The 17633-nt window shown below is 34.2% G+C and overlaps 1 protein-coding gene across 4 annotated transcripts in view; it reads right to left on the reverse strand.

The window, feature by feature from the left end:
* SBF2 (SET binding factor 2) overlaps window positions 1-17633 on the reverse strand; it is a 519569-nt gene that overhangs the window by 259967 nt on the left and 241969 nt on the right. For all 4 annotated transcript variants that reach the window (XM_024119088.3, XM_028501227.2, XM_024119087.3 and 1 more), the window contains 3 exons: window positions 4131-4253; window positions 2711-2821; window positions 938-1043 (listed from right to left, as the gene is read on the reverse strand). In XM_024119088.3, the coding sequence (XP_023974856.1) occupies window positions 938-1043; window positions 2711-2821; window positions 4131-4253 (340 nt within the window). The remainder of the gene's footprint in view (window positions 1-937; window positions 1044-2710; window positions 2822-4130; window positions 4254-17633) is intronic.

Below are 17633 nucleotides of genomic sequence, written 5' to 3' on the forward strand. Positions count from 1 at the left end.
TGCACAGGCCCAGCGGCCATGGCTTCACGGGCCCAGCCGCTCCGCGGCATGTGGGATCCTCCCAGGCCGGGGCGCGAACCTGGTTCCCCTGCATCGGCAGGCGGACGCGCAACCACTGCGCCACCAGGGAAGCCCTTAAACATAGTTATTTTAATATCTGATAACTACCTTCTGGTGCCCCTGGGGGCCTTTTATATTGTCTATGGTTTCTTTTATATTTCTTTCAGATAGCTTTAGTCCTCATGTTTCTGGTTATTTTTTTTAACTTGATGGTATGCTTTATTTTTTTTAAATTAATTTTTTCATTGGAGTATAGTTGATTTACAATGTTGTTAGTTTCTGCTGTACAGTAAAGTGAATCAGCCATACATATACATATATCCACTCTCTTCTAGACTCCATTCCCATATAGGTTGTTACAGAGCACTGAATAGAGTTCCCTGTGCTATACAGTAGTTTCTTATTAGTTATCTTTTATATACAGTAGTGTGTATATGTCAATCCCAATCTCCCAATTTATCTCTCCCCATTTCCCCCTTAGTAACCGTAAGTTTGTTTTCTACATCTGTGACTCTATTTCTGTTTTGTAAATAGGTTCATTCGTAACATTTTTTTAGATTCCACATGTGTTATCATATATTTGTCTTTTCATCTAAGGAAAAACAAAATATACTATCTATTCATCTTTTAAAGCACAGAAAATATGTTTACTTTCTAAAAGCTTAATTGACTTAAGAGCAAAAGGGGCCTGGGTTAATTTTAAAAAAGAATGAATACTAGTTAAGATTAGAACCCATATAATTATATATTTTATATATCAGTTATCTAATGGTTTGCTTTTTATTTTCCTGATTTATGTCAGGTGATGTAGGCTTAAAATAAATCTTTTTTTCATAGGCTTTTATAAGAACACTGAAAATGGGAGAAGAAGACATACCCAATTGCTGGAACAGGAGAGCCGCACTAGTGCCTGTGACAGGAAGACTATCATGCAGGGGAGTCTGGATCAGCTGTCTATCTCCTGCACCCAAGGAAAACAGCTTCTGCAGAATGGGCGGAAAACACACACACACACCACAAATGATTTCTTTTCAGACATTTTCTTAAGATAAAAAAATCCCTTTGAAGTTCACATTTAAACAGATGATGACCATATAAGATCCAATTAACAGATGCGAAGGGCAATAATGCAGCCCAAAACATTCAAGTTACTTTGTGTCCAAATGAATACGGTACAAGAAAATTCAGTAGTTGAAAGGTGAAAATTTAGTAATCATGAGATACACAAATCACTGATAATAATACTTAATTAAAAAATAGTAAAATGTTAAAGCTAACATTTATATGCCAGTTATATGTCAATAAAAGTGGAAAAACAAAAGAAATATAGTAATATGAACCATGCATGTAATTTAAAAATTTCTAGCAGCTACAATAAAAACGTTTTTAAAATTAAAAAATAAATAAAATAAAATCATGTCAACAAAATTCCCATCATAATAAAGGCTCATAAAACAACTTGGCTGCTTTAAAGTTTAGGTCCAATCGTGACCAAACTCACATTTCATATTATGCCCTTGTAGCAGAAATAGGAGAATGAGGGAGGAGAGTGCAGGAGGAAAAAAACCTTAAGAGTAACCAAAAGACACTAGGAAAGACAGGAGACAGCTAAAAAGGCAAAGGGCACGGAAAAAAGATGCCATTTTTACTATAAGTAACATCTCTATCAGACTGAGGATAAAAAACTGTAATTTTTAGAGGGCTGTCCTTTTCCTCAATATTATATAAGAATAAGCAAAATAAGTGATCAGCTAATCAATTTTAGGACTTAAGGAAAGGAGCCTTAACAAAAAAATGTTCCCTAGAAATATTAAGTCATAGCAACTGAAGTTCTCATTTTTCTACTTCAGAGACGAATATAAAAATTTCAGGACATACAGAAGATGAAAAACATGCCACTTTGAGAAAGTTTTATTTCAGTAGAAGAGTTTAATGTCCTCATGGGCTCAATCTATGACAAAATCCTTGGGAAATTTTAAGTATAGATTATATTTTCCAAAGAAGATCTGTGATTTTGGACAATGGTCAACATTATCATTACTAAAGGTAGCAAACTAAGATGAGAAAAAAAAGCCCTCCTCTTTTGAAGCTTAAATGCAAGCTATTCTACTAAAGATTACACACAACATACAAAATGGTTTTAGGACCACATATAATTGCTTTTATCCAGGGAAATGAAGAAATGAATTAATCTATCCAGAAGTAGTTATAATGTTACAAAGAATTATATTAAAAGTTTTCTTAATGTTACCTCCTAATTTTTATCACTGAAAAAATTTTTAAGTTAATAAAATGAGGCGTAACCATACAGAGGAATAATAAGAAAGGTACAAATAACACATTTGAAGTTCAACTTAAAAAAGTGTATTTCCAAGAAAGCGTAAGCTAGAGTTCAAGTTACACAGAATATGACTTCTAACTATGCTATGTGAAAGGTGAACCCTGTGTTAAAATTAACCCTATGACCTAAGAATAGAATCTTGAGTCTCTAGAAGGCAGACCATAGGGACAATGCTTAATTAACCTAAGATCTTCTTTAAAACGAAAGTATTTAAAGAATTCTTTTTTTCCTTTTCTTCATAAATTAAATTTACTGGAGGAGAGGAGAAGAGAAGCAGGCCCTCTTCATCTCCCTTTTTATTCTATTTACCTGAGACCCTCCAGCCGCTGGGACAAGACACGCACACAGGTTTGCAATAAGACTTTCCAAGGAGACATTCAGACTGTCCACATATACAGTATAGATCAAACCCAGGCAAGCCTGCAAAGAAAAGATGCATGTAGTTATTTCATGGAAAAAGCAAGCACTAAAAACAAATTGTTGTGACATCTGCTTCCAGGAAAATTTCTCTTTGAACCTAGTAGATTCTACAGTGACCATGGAATAAATTTTAAGCAGCAAATGTTATTAAGTTTATTAAATTTTCCTCCAGAACCAGAAGCTCTAAATGAGCTTTTGAGATGAGTTTATAAAAAGCAGAAATCCATAATTTGTAAAACAGGTGTTTGTGCTTAGATAACCACTAGCAAATTTGTAGGGCTTAAAACTGTTTCTGTCTCAACTTATTTTGCAGAACTCCAAATTTCAAGATAAAAACTTAGAAACTTTATCTTGTTTTGTGATTCTTATAAATTCAGAACATTTATTCTACAGAAAAACTTAACTTATGTGAATTATTACAAAGAATAGCAAAATAGAGACAAGATATGATTAATACTTTAAGCTCAGAAGAAGGTAGGTGGAAAAATGGAAGACAAAATGTAATCATATGAATCTCTCAGTTTATTAAAACTTATAACTAAAAAATTAGTGTCTGTTAGGAGTTAGCCACTGTCATTGAAATCTTGACACTAAGAATATATATAATCTCAACAATATGGAAAAGTTTTCCAGAAATTATGTATCAATTTCCCAAATCCTTGAGAAATTTTAAGGTATAGTTTATACCTTCCAAAGAAGATCTGTGACTCTGGACAATGGTCAACATTACTATTATTAAAGACAGCAACTGAAATAAGAAAAATAAGCCCTCTTCTTGCAAAGCTTAAATGTATTTATAACTAAAGTAAATTTTTTCTACATTTGCAAATTCTAACTATCTAAAAAAATAAAATATCTGGAAGTAAACAATATTTTAAAGCTATATGGATAGAGTATGATCACAACTATTTGAAATCACAAATACTTATCCTATTTCCTTGAATCTGGACTCCTAAAAAGAAGATCAATAAAAATACACTAAGTTGTTATATTACTAATGCATTTTAAATTTGATACAGGTAATCAAATGATTTCTTTAGGATTCATAAATTTTGGAGTCAGTAAAGATGGGACCTATTTTAAAACAAACACTACATCCTTAGAAGTTTAAATAGTCATATTAACTTACTCAGGTACTTATTTTATCCAACATGAAATACATTTCTTCTGTTCACAGTAATATTATTCTATTGATGAATTCCTAATCAATTTAAAGATATTTTAGATACAAAGAATTTGTTACCGTGGTTCACTCAAAATAGATTTATACAATAATACAAATCAATAATGACAACTATGAGTTCTTTACCCTAAAAATTTCTGGATAATCTAATCTGGATACCAACACCAGGCTTTTGGGAGCAAACACTTCTGCAGGCTGAATTAAACCAGACACTTCCACTTCACCTTCAATCTCATCTTTCTTTGTTCCCTAAAGAAAGAGACACTGTAATCAACAGACAGACAATTTCCTAGGTTTATAACTCACAAAATATAGACATATCACATACTTTCATGTAACTTACAAAATACAAAATTAATTACAAAATATAATTTACAAAACTCAAACTAAAAATAAACATACTTTGAGAGGATCTGAGAAGCAAGTAGGCAAAGAAATTATGAAACAGGGCATACTTATTTCATTTTTGAAAACTCCTTAAGCTCCAGATATATACCACTATTTTATTTGAGCATTTGGTTTCTGTGTGAGGTACCAGTAATCAAAGGTAAATAAGACACATTCATTAGTGACCCATACAAATACAAATGACACTCACTTAATGGAAATTCAGTTTTCAAGGAAAGAAAACATCTGTTTTAGAAGTAAGGCACTACTTTTCATTTTTGCTTTTTGGACTTCTCCCAATCTTTCAAACAAAAGCAATAATCATTTAGGATTATGTTGCAGAATACTCATTGCTCGTAGAAGTAAAGCCCAATCAGCTCTAAATTCTTTTTGCTCAGAAGCAACAATGTTGATTTTTTGAAAACAGAGGATATTTTTATACACAAAACTGAGTTTCAGAATGTACCTAGTGCCACTGAACTGTACACTTAAAAATGGTTGAAATGGTAAAGCTTATGTTATGCATATTTTAGCACAATTAAAATATCCAGAATTTTTTTTAAAACCCTAAATGTTCAGTGATTAAATACTGGTTAATAAAATAAACTTTGAAAAATATTATTCTCATTTATTAGTCAACAAATATTTCCTGTGCACCTATTGTTCCATAATACTATATGATGCTCTATAAAAGTTCCAAGTGAAAAGAAAAAAAAAACCAAGGTAGTAAAGTATTCAGATTTATTTCTATAAAATATTCTAAGATGCTAGGGCATTTTTCCTAGCTAGAATCCTCTTCTCTTTCTTTTCCATTAATTGAAGGTCCAGCTTAGGAATCATCTTCCTTCCTGAAGCCTTTCCTTTACTGATTTTTCTCCTACTATTAATTCTTAGCACAGTTCATCAACATATCACACATCTGCTCATACTTATCTCTCCAGCCAAACCTCTCTCCCAAATGCCACAAAATGCCATATCCAACTGCCTGCTTGACCTCTCCACTTAGATGACTAATAGGTATCTCAAACATGTCCAAAATACAGCTCCAATCTTTCTTCCCATACTCCACTCCTCCTGCAGTATCCCCTAGCTCAGTTAATGGAAATTCTACCCTCTCATTTAGCAAATCAAAAATCCTGATTCCCCCTCTCTTTCATAACCCGTATCCAAACTGTCAGCAGTGCTGATTTCTCACCACCTCCACTGCTACCACAGTACTGTGAGCCACTATCATCACTTGTCTGGGTTATTTTAACAGCTTCCTTTAGTCTCCTCTGTTCCTCTTTAGCCCCACTTTGCTTCTTTGCTGCTCCTCAAACATGCTGGGCATGCTCCCACATCAGGGTCTCAAGCACTTTGTTATTCCTTTGCCTGGAATAGATACAATAAATAATTCCCTCATCTCCCTTAGGTTTTCATTCTAGCAAACTTCTGTTCTGTTAAGCCTTTGTTGGCACCCTACTTGAAACTGCAATGCCCTAACACTCCCTATATCCCCTTCCTTAATAAAAATAAAATATATTTTATTTTTCTTCACGGCATGACAACATATTACCTATTTCACTTATCTTTGTTTTCTGGTTTGTTTATCTCCTCCACTAGAATGTGCTCCACAAAGACCAGGATTTCTGTTTTGTTCACTGGTAATTTCCCGGTTACTAAACCAAGAGCTGGCCACATAGTTGATACTTACTTAATATTTGTTCACTGCATTCATGCAGGAATGAATTTTCTTAGAATAGTTTTCTGGGTATTTTACCACGGGAAGCTTTTTCCCCCTACTTGTGGGGGCCAAGAACTGTATTTCTATCTCCTTTGGAGCCCGTATAGTTTCTATACAGTGAAATATAACCAAGTATTAGATGTCTATGGAATGCACATATCCAAAGGGAAATATCTGTTTACTTTTTATTATGTGTGATAAGATCCATATGCTCTTGAAAGATTTTCATTTGTTACAAAGCAAAAGCTAAAATTAGGTTGGGTGGTTCCTGGAATTCTTAGAAATAATAAAAATGTGATGAATATGAATTTACCAAAGATTTCCACACTTAATGAATCATATTCTTTACGGATTACTAACAAATTTTGTCCTTTCAGGACAAAAGAATGACTGAAATTCCTGAAAGAGATAAAGCTATCCACAATTTTATGAGATTGTGATAAATGCCCTAGAGTATCGTGAGAAGTCAGCTTGAGTAAGTGCATAACCATTTCATATAAATGACCATTAACCTGCATTAACCTAAACATAAAATAGAATGCATTGGTCATTTCTTAAAGCTATCCTTTTATTAAATATTCACTAACTGGAATAATTATTAACAAGAAAGAAAAAAGGTCCGATATAATGTTAATCAATATTAAATAAAAACAATTCCATTTTTCTTTTTTTTTTAATTTTAAAAAAATTTTTGTTCTTTTTTTCTTTATTTTATTTTTGGCTGCTTTGAGTCTTCATTGGTGTGTGCGGGGGCTACTCTTCATTATGGTGTGCGGGCTTCTCATTGCGGTGGCTTCCCTTGTTGCAGAGCATGGGCTCTAGGCGCGCGGGCTTCAGTAGTTGTGGCAGGTGGGCTCAGTAGTGGCTCGCAGGCTCTGGAGTGCAGGATCAGTAGTTGCGGCACACGGGGTTAGTTGCTCCGTGGCATGTGGGATCTTCCCAGACGAGGGCTTGAACCTGTGTCCCCTGCATTGGCAGGTGGATTCTTAACCACTGCACCACCAGGGAAGCCCAATTCCATTTTTATTTACATCTTTTTTAAACTTTTTATTTTATATTGGAGTATAGCTAATTAACAATGGTGTGATAGCTTCAGGTGCACAGCAAAGGGACTCAGCCATAGTCTTTACATCACTTTTTATTATAGATTTTGAACTTTACTTTGTAAATGTGCTATAAACCATAAGATGCTGTTATTCTTAATTCCAATAGCTCTCCTGTAAGAATACAATGTCCCAAGTTTAGAGAAAGTTCATATTCCTTTTTTCAAACCAAAATGTACTGCTGTGATTTAAAAAAAAAATTCTTGTTTATAATAAGGCTTATTCCAGGAGATAGTAATGACCTGGTTTTGGTTAAATTTTTCTATAAGTAATCTATCATGTAAGGGAATAGTGCCTCTTCTTAATAGCTGCTAGAATATCTTTTGTGTAATAACTATGTAGTGATACTAACTTTGTTTTGCATTTTACAATGACAGATTTTCACATGTCGAAAAGATGTGAGAAACTTAATAAGCAGGAAATCAAAAACACTGGACACAAATGTAATAGATATTGTAATAATGATTGGAAATTTAACATTTTATAGTATAAAACATTTTCATGTATTTTATCTCATTGAACAATATTTACAAGCCTTCTTCTAAGCTAAGATTATTCCTTGGTTTTAGTAGGTCCCATTAAAGATACAAATTTACCTTAAATACTGTTTACTGAACTGCCTCACACTGACTTGTAATGTGACCTTATCTCTTATACGTATCATAAGCACATGCCACAGCTTGCCCATTTATTGATATTTTTTCTACCTATTGTTACTACGGACCACATCTGCTAGTGGGATTCCCAGCTTCTATGTAGTTTACATTTGATGTAGCTCTCATAGTCTTCATGCTTCAATAACATGGGATAAATTAGTACCCACCATAGCAATCTGCCCTAAAAGTACTATTGCCTTTTAAACATATCCTAAGATCAAAATGCTAAAAATACTGACTTTATGGAATGACTCCATCCATATAGCAGATAGGCACAATCTTTAAGAAGCTTATCCAATCACTCAGGTCATATACTTCAGTCTCATCTCTGTTGTACTCCTGATGCTTGATTCCTGTCTCTTCTATCTTGAAAAGACTAGTTGCATCCAATATCATCTGTGCTAAGTTCATTTTCAACAACACTGTTTCATACTAACTCTCCCTACAAAATTTTGTTAAACACTCATTTTAAAAGGAGGATGAAAGGAATTATGCAAGTAAAAAACTTCCAGTTCTGCATTTCTTTTTTGAAAAGTAAGTAATTTATTACAGTGTACCATTATATAGAGTTGCCTCAGTTAAGCAATTTAAGGACTTTAAGATTTTCCAAAATTGGAAATAACTTTTAAGTAGTTGCAAAATTCTGTAAGGTCTACAGTTCCTCCAGCAAACTTCTTCATTTCTTGCCAAATAATCCCTTAATCATGTTGACACGTCTATATGACAAAACTTAGTTTATCCTTGCATTGGTCTGGAAAATAATGACTACATGAAACATACAAATTTTAGGATAACAAGGCTTCAGACAAATCAGGCCACTAGTCTTCAGTTCAGAATCCAGTTTACCTCTAGCAAAGGGAATATCCTGATATTTCCCCCTTCAGCAGCTCCTGTGTGCTACAGTATTCCAAAGGTAGGACAAATTCATTTGTAGGGTTATTATATATTCACCCAGAAAGCTTCGTATTTTTAAGTGGCGCATAGTCCATAATTTTTTTTAAAAAAATATACTCGGGCTTCCCTGGTGGCGCAGTGGTTGATAGTCCACCTGCCGATGCAGGGGACACGGGTTCGTGCCCCGGTCCAGGAAGATCCCACATGCCGCGGAGCGGCTAGGCCCGTGAGCCATGGCCACTGAGCCTGCGCGTCCGGAGCCTGTGCTCCGCAACGGGAGAGGCCACAACAGTGAGAGGCCCGCGTACCGCAAAAAAAAAAAAAAAAAAAATACTCATAAGGCAGCATTTTCCAAAGTGTTTTCTGCTGGAAGCTAACAGATACTGCTTAGCAAAAAAGATCTCCTAATCAAAACATTTTGGAAACAGTAAGTTAAAGCCAAGTTAAAAAGGTTTCTTTACTGCAGGATTTTTCAGACTTTGATATGCAAATATTATTTCTACAATGCCAAGCAAAGGAGATACAATATAAATTATTTCTCCAACTTACTGGACCACTGAAACCCTCTTTATTACAGAGCATCGAGAGGACCTAGTGCCCTATGGAACACATGCTGAGAAAGGCTGTCACAAGCTATTTTAGGACAGAAAATGTATGAAACTGAAATATGTATATATTCCTGTGTTCTATATCCTTAGGAGGCTAGGTTAATACAATGTTTATTTCATAAATATATTATTATACTTAACATCTGTTTCATTAATTCTCATATTTCATAAAGTAAAATAAGATTTGAAAAGATTAGAAAATGGACAAGACTGCTGGGAGCTAGGGTGCTTTACAGCTGCTCTAAGAAAATATTCAGCATGCCTGTGGCCCATTCTCACCAGATGAATTAGGAACTTCTACCCTGGACCAGTGGTTCTCACACTTCAGTGTGCAACAAAATCACTGAGGGCTTGCTCAAATAGATTTTTGGGTCTTACCCCTAAAATTTCTGATTCAGTAGGTCTGAGAATTTACATTTCTAAGAAATTCCCCAGTGATACTGATACTGCTGATCTAGGGACCACACTTTAAGAACCACAGTTCTAGGCTAATTAATATGAGAATATAAAAGAAAACAATAACTGTAACATATATTCTACATGCCAGACACTGTACTAAGCATCATACCAGTGTTCATAATTCATTTATACAATCAAGAACTTATTAAATACTATTTTCTAGTAAAGGAAACCAGGACTCCCTGGAGAAATGACATTCTATATTTGGGCCAGAAAAATGTACAAAATGAGACTATTCATCTTAGTCAAAAAGTAAAGAATCTGTCAAAGACTAACAGAATCAAATAAATAAAAATCGCAGCTGATTGAAACTCAACAAATACACAAAAATCCATGAGTTCATAATGATAATTTTTTAATTGGTCACTAGTGAAGATTGCTAGGGTACCAATCTACTATTTTGAAAATTTTTAAAAATAAGGGGAAACAACTGTCTTCTCTATCAAACTGTGGTCAATGAAAGTTCTTTTTAATAGTTGAATTTCAGTCAATAAATGCAGAAGGAATAATAGTATGAGGAAATTACCTCTTCCAATTCCTACTGAAATAATGTATTTAGGCAATGATCATCAATAGATTCCAAACTATTAAGTGAAAGGCTGGCACTACCCCAAACCCACAAATCAATCATAAATTACTAAAAGTAGAACAACCAGAAAATAAGTTCCTCTTGATGTAACACAATAGGAAGTACAGTACAATCTTTGCTTTAAAAATTGAACGTGAATCCAATTAAGCCTCTAGATCTAAATATTACTTTATGGAAACTATAGAGAGTAGAGGTACAAGTTAAAAAATAACATGGAGGGCTTCCCTGGTGGCGCAGTGGTTGAGAGTCCGCCTGCCCATGCAGGGGACACGGGTTCGTGGCCCGGTCCGGGAAGATCCCACATGCTGCAGAGGGGCTAGGCCCGTGAGCCATGGCTGCTGAGCCTGCGCGTCCGGAGCCTGTGCTCTGCAACGGGAGAGGCCACAACAGTGAGAGGCCCGCGTACCACAAAAAAAAAAAAATAAATAAATAAAATAAAATAAAATAAAAGCTTCATTGTGCACCTACTATATGTCAATGTTATTCCAAAGTACATTCATTCATTTCACCCCTTTTCTTTGATCACATTTCATTTGCTAACATACCGAAATGTCTTTAGTCTGAACTGCATCATTATTGGTTCATAAACACGCTTACAAACACATTAAAAGACTCCAAAGTGATACAACTAAGTAAAAAATTTAGACAGGTCTATCATTTTTTAAGGTAAGTCATACAAAGCAACCTCACATCTATCATATTTTACTGATTACTTAAAAAATTTTATAATCACATTGCCTAGAGTTGGATAATTCTGGGAATATGTCATCAAAAGTTTAATGCTTGTGATTTTTGACAGTGTTACTGTATCTTAGAGAGATAAGAGCCAACATTTTTAAAGTTGCACAATTATACTTTGGATAGTTTGTATCCCTAAGTTCCTCTTCTTTAGGCTTCCAAATAATGTGCCATAGTATATTTGGTATGAAGTAATTCACACCAAATGAGAATTAAAAGATCTATTTTTGAATTGATAATATGATCCAAAAATAAAAGAAAAACACATTTTTTAAAAGTATATAATTAACTGTTCATATCGAAAATGGGAACAACATTAATGATGACCTAGAAAGGAACATCATCTGGGCTTTAATATTATCTTTTTCAAATATTACCTCATTGTTTTTACCATTTTTTGGACCAATTCCAAAAGATATTATCTCTCTGTTCTTCACACAGAAAAGCTGTTACATAATTCTGGCTAGCGTCTACTACCTAAGTGAACTTATATAGGAGCCAGAACTCTTACAACATTTACATTTTCAGAATCTTACAAAACTCATATGAAGCAGACTCTAACTTTCTGTAAGGTGATTTTAAATACTAAATAAATTACAATGTTTTGGTCCAGTTAAAATGGCAAATAGGAAAATATCTGAGCTAAAAAGAAAAATAATTTTGAAACATTGATTCCAAATATACAAGAACCCTAATCTTGGTTTTTAATATTATTCCCTACTCAAATGAGCCAGGGATCCTTGGAGAATTGGCTGATTTCAAGGCTGAGGAAGGGAAGGAAAAAGATGATCCTGGATCAGCTTGTTATGCAAGAAAGTTTAAAAATGCTAAAAAAAACCCTGATGGGGCTTGTCAAGAGAATACAAGAGCCACTCTGAAGGGTTGCCCACTGGTCAAATCTTGGACAATCTGTGCATTAAAATAGTGAAAACCATTAATTATATACTACTGAAGAAAAAAGGAACTGGAATACATGAATCTATAACTCAGATAGACAAGACAGAAAAGTAAAATGTCAACTGCTGATTGGTAAAGGTACAGGTAGAGAGTGTGCATAGTTGGAAAATAATCATTTTGCAACCATCATAATAAAAATTGGCACAAGCAAGAATCATCACTAAATGCTGAATCTGGCAGGGGGGATAATTAATGAGTAATAGAATATTTGCATAGTCTTAAAGTATCTTACCACTCATGGCTTATTAGTTGCAAGCAAAGAAAAAAAAATAGCAACTATACAATGGAGATATCTGACAATCACCAGACTAGGTACTCAAAAAGAACAGTATCAGTAAGGCAGGTGGGTAGCAGACAGACATTGTGTACTTCCAGATGTGTGCCCTTAGTAGGACATACACTTAGTATTCCAAATATTGGTAGTAATCCAATTACTGATGTATAACCTGAATCTAAAGTGAGAGACATCAGAAAAACAAAAAATATTAAGTATTCTATTTAAAAGGGGCATTGGGACCTGCATTATTTGAAAATGTCAAAGGCTGAGCAACTATTCCAGATGAAGACAGACAAAAGATAATTAAATGCAATACAGAATTTTAAATTACATCCTGTACTGGAGGACCAAAAGGGGGGGGGTGGAGCATAAAGAGCATTAGGTCAAATGACAAAATTGAATGGATGGTAGATGAGATAAAGGTATAATACTGATATTGATTTTCTGATATTGATAACCATACTATGTTTACATAAGAAAATACTTATTCCTATGAAACATACACTGAAGACTTTAGGGAAAAGGGAAATGATGCACACAAATTTGTCTCAAATAGTTCAGAAAAAAATTTCCGTGTGTGTATGTGTGTGTGTAAGGAGAAAGAGGGAGTAAGGGAAGGGGAGAGGGGTCTATTAAAGAGAATTCATATCTATGATAATAAAGAAATGGGATAAAATATTTTAAATGGGCAAATATAGGTAAAGGGTATATAAATGTTTGCAATATTCTTGTAACTTTTCTCTAAGTTTGAAATTATTTCCAAATGAAAAGTTTGAAAAATATCCAAGAATTCCTAGAACCTCTCCAAAAATGCCTGCTATAATGTCATCCTGTATTGATTTCTGTAAGTTTAATTGGGCTTCCTAGAATCTCTTTACACCTGCTAAATTGCCTTTTTTTTTTTTTTGTGCGGTACGCGGGCCTCTCACTGTTGTGGCCTTTCCCGTTGTGGAGCACAGGCTCCAGACGCGCAGGCCCAGCGGCCACGGCTCATGGGCCCAGCCGCTCCGCGGCATGTGGGACCCCCACGGACCGGGGCACGAACCCGTACCCCTGCATCGGCAGGCGGACTCTCAACCACTGCGCCACCAGGGAAGCCCCTAAATTGTCTTTTTTTAATCAGGTTTATAGAGGTATAATTCACAACATTTTAAGATATTTAGAGTGGTGATATGACATATGAATACACTGTTAAAGGTATCCTCCATCTAGTTAATTAATACATCCATCACCTTAGATACTTTTTGTGTGTGGGGGGGGGATGGAAACATTTAACGCTCTTAGTAAATTTCAATCATACAATACAGTGCTATCAACTGTAGTCATCATGTTTTTACTAGAGATCCTCAGACCCTATTAATCTTATAGCTGAAAGTCTGTATTCTTTTACCAACCTCTTCCTATTTCTTGAAAGCTTCAGCCCCTGGTGACCACCATTCCACTCTCTTTTTCTCTTGAGTTTAACTTTTTTTTTTTTGTTAAGATTCTACATATAAATGATACCATACAGTATTTGTCACCCTCTGACTTATTTCACTTAGCATAACCATCCATGTTGTTATAAACAGTAGGATTTCCTTCTTTCTTATGAGCGAATGTTCCATTGTGTGTATGTATGTAAGAAATATATATGTGTGTGTGCATATGTATGTATGCATGTATATAAAACATCTTTATCCATTCAACTGTTGATGGACACTTAGCTTGTTGCCATATCTTGGCTATTGTGAATAATGCTTCAATGAACATGGAAGTGCAAGTAACTCTTCGATACCCTGTTTTCATTTCCTTTGGATACATACCCAGAAGTGGGTTTGCTGGATCATAAGGCAGTTCTATTTTTAATTTTTTTAAGAAGCTCCATACCATTTTCCATAGTGGTTGCACCAATTCACATTTCCACCAACAGTTCACAAGGGTTCCCTTCTATCTACAGCCTTGACTACACTTGTTACCTCTTATCTTTTTGAAAATTGCCATTCTAACAGGTATGAGGTGATATCTCATTATGGTGTTGATTTCCATTTCCCTGATGATTAGTGATGTTGAGCATCTTTTCATGTACCTGTTGTATGACTTCTTTAGGAAAATGTCTATTCAAGTCCTTTCCCATTTAAAAATTGGATTGTTTGGTTTTTTGCTATTGAGTTGCATGAGTTCTTTATATATTTTGGATATTAACCTCTTAACAGATATGTGGTTTGCAAATATTTTCTCCCATTCAGCAGGTTGCTTTTTGATTTTGTTGAGTTTCCTTTGCTGTGCAGAAGGCTTTTAGTTTCATGCAGTCCCACTTATTTTTGCCAAAAGTCATTGGCAAGACCTTTGTTAAGGAGCTCACCCCTTAAGTATTCTTTTAGAACTTACTCGGTTTCAGGCCTTACATTCAAATCTTTAATCCATTTTGAATTTATTGTTGTGTATGCTGTAAGATAGGGATCCTGTTTTTTTGTTTGTTTTTGCATATAGCTGTCCAATTTTCCAAACACCATTTATCAAATAGACTATCTTTTCGCCACTGTCTATCCTTGGCTCCTTTGTTGCAAATTAATTGACTATATACACATGGGTTTATTTCTGGGCTCTGTATTCTGTTTTATTGATCTACATGTCTGTTGTTATGCCAATACCATACGGTTTAATAAAATTTTGTAATACACTTTGATATTAGGAAGTGTGACTCTACCTTTAACCTTCTTTCTCAAGAATACTTTGCCTATTCAGAGTATTCTGTGGTTCCATATGAATTTTAGAATTCTTTGTTTTATTTCTGTGAAATATGCCACTGGACTTTCGATAGGGACTGCACCATATCTGTAAATTTCTTAGAGCTGTATGGACATTTCAACATTATTAAGTCTTCCAATCCATTAGCATGGGGTATCTTTCCATTTATATGTGTCTTCTTCAATTTCTTTCATTAACGTCTTACACAGTTTTCAGGATACAGATCTTTTACCTCCTTGGTAAAGTTATACCCAGGTATTTATTCTTTTTCATGCAATTATAAACAGGACTATATTCTTAATTTCTCTTCCTGATAATTTGTTGTTAGTGTATAGGAACTCAATTGATTTCTGTTTATCAATTTTGTATCCTGCGACTTTACAGAATTCCTTTAATGGTACTAACAGTTTTTTGGTAGTCTTCAGGATTTTTTATATATAATATCATGTCATCAACAAATATAGACAGTTTTATTTCTTCCTTTCTGATTTGAGTGGCTTATATTTCTTTTTCTTGACAAATTCTTTTAGCTAGGACATCCAATACTATGTTGAATAACAGTTGCAAGAGTGGGCATTCTTGACTAGTACTGGATCTTAGAGGAAAAACTTTCAGCTTTTCACCACTGAGTATGATGTTAGCTGTGGACTTGTCATAAAGGGCCTTTATGATGCTTAAGTATGTTCACTCTAGACCCAGTTTGTTGAGAGTTTTATCATGAATGGATGTTGAATTTTGACAGATTTCTTTGCATCAATTAAGAAGATCATATGAATTTCATCCTTTTATTTTGTTAATGTGGTAGATCACATTCATTGATCTGCATATGTTGAACCCTGCATCCAGGAATAAATCCCACTTGATCATGGTGTATGATCCTTTTAATGTATTGCTGAATTTGGTTTGCCTTTATTTTGTTGAGAATTTTTGCATCTATGTTCATCAGCGCCTGTAGTTTCCTTTTCTTGTAGTGCCCATGTCTGTCTTTGGTATCAGTGTAATGCTGGCCTTGTAAAATGAGTCTGAAGGTGTTTCCTCCTCTTCTCTTTTTTTTGGGGGGGAAGAATTTGAGAAGGATTGTTATTAATTCTTCTTTAAATGTGTAGCAGAATTGACAAGTAAAGCCATCTGGTCCTCAATTTTTCCTTGGTAGGACGTTTTTGATTACCAATTTAATATCTTTACTACTATTGGTCTGTTCATATTTTATATTTCTTCATGATTCAGACTTGGTAGGTTGTATGTTAGTAGGAATTCATTCATTTCTTCTAGGCTGTCCAATTTGTTGGTGTGTATTTTTTCATAGTAGCCTTATGAGCCTTTGTATTTTGGTGGTATCAAATCTAACATTTCCTCTTTCATTTCTAATTTTATTTGAGTCCTTTCCCTTTTTATCCTGCTGAGTATAGCTAAATGTTTGTCAATTTATCTTTTCAAAAAAACCCAACTCTTTGTTTCACTGATTTTTTTCTATTGTCTTTTTACTCTGTTTCATTTATTTCCACTCTGATATTTGTTATTTCCTTCATTCTATTAATTTTGGGCTTAGTTTGTTCTGCTTCTTCTAGCTCCTTCAGGTGTAAACTTAAGTTGCTTATTTGAGATTTTACTCTTTTCTTAATGTAGGTGTTAATCCCTATAAATTTCCCCCTTATATCTGCTTTTGCTTTAGCCAATAAATTCTGGTATGCTGTATTTGCATTTTCATTTGTCTTGAGGTATTTTTTTATTCCTTTTAGTTTGTTCTTTGACCCATTCAGTAGTATGTTGTTTAACCTCCACATATTTGTAAACTTTCCAGTTCTCTTCTTGTAATTGATTTCTAGTACTATACTTTTGTGGCTGGAAAAGAAGCTTGATATGATTTCAATCTTCTTAAATTTATTGACTTGTTTTGTGGCCTAACACATTACCTATCCTGGAGAATGTCCCACATGTGCTTGAGAAGTAGGTTTATTCAGCTGCTGTTGCATGGAAGATTCTATATACGTCTGTTAGGTCCATCTGGTCTAACATACTGTTTAAATCCAGTTTTCTGTATTGTTTTCTGTCCAGATGATCTATCCATTGTTAAATGTGGGGTACTTAAGTCTTCTACTATTATTGTATTGCTATCAATTTTTACCTTCAGATTTGCTTTATACGTTTAGGTGCTCTGATAATAGATGCATAAATATTTACAAGTGTTATACTCTCTTGATGAGTTGACTACTTTATCATTATACAATGACTTTCCTTGTCCCTTATTAGTTTTTAGTTTAAAGTCATTTTGTCTTATATTAAGTATAGCTACCCTAGCTTTCTTTTGATTTCCATTTGCATGAAGTTATCTTTTTCTACCCTTCATTTTCAGTCAGTGTGTGTCCTTAAAGCTGAAGTGAGTTTTGTTCTAGGTCTTTTTGTTTTTTTTTTAATCTATTCAGCCACTCTACATCTTTGGATTGGAAAATTTAGTCATTTTACATTTAAATTAATTATTGATCAGTATGTATTTACTACTGTCAATTTGTT

This window comes from Physeter macrocephalus, chromosome 16 (assembly GCF_002837175.3).
Source record: "Physeter macrocephalus isolate SW-GA chromosome 16, ASM283717v5, whole genome shotgun sequence".
NCBI classification, from domain to species: Eukaryota; Metazoa; Chordata; class Mammalia; order Artiodactyla; family Physeteridae; genus Physeter; species Physeter macrocephalus.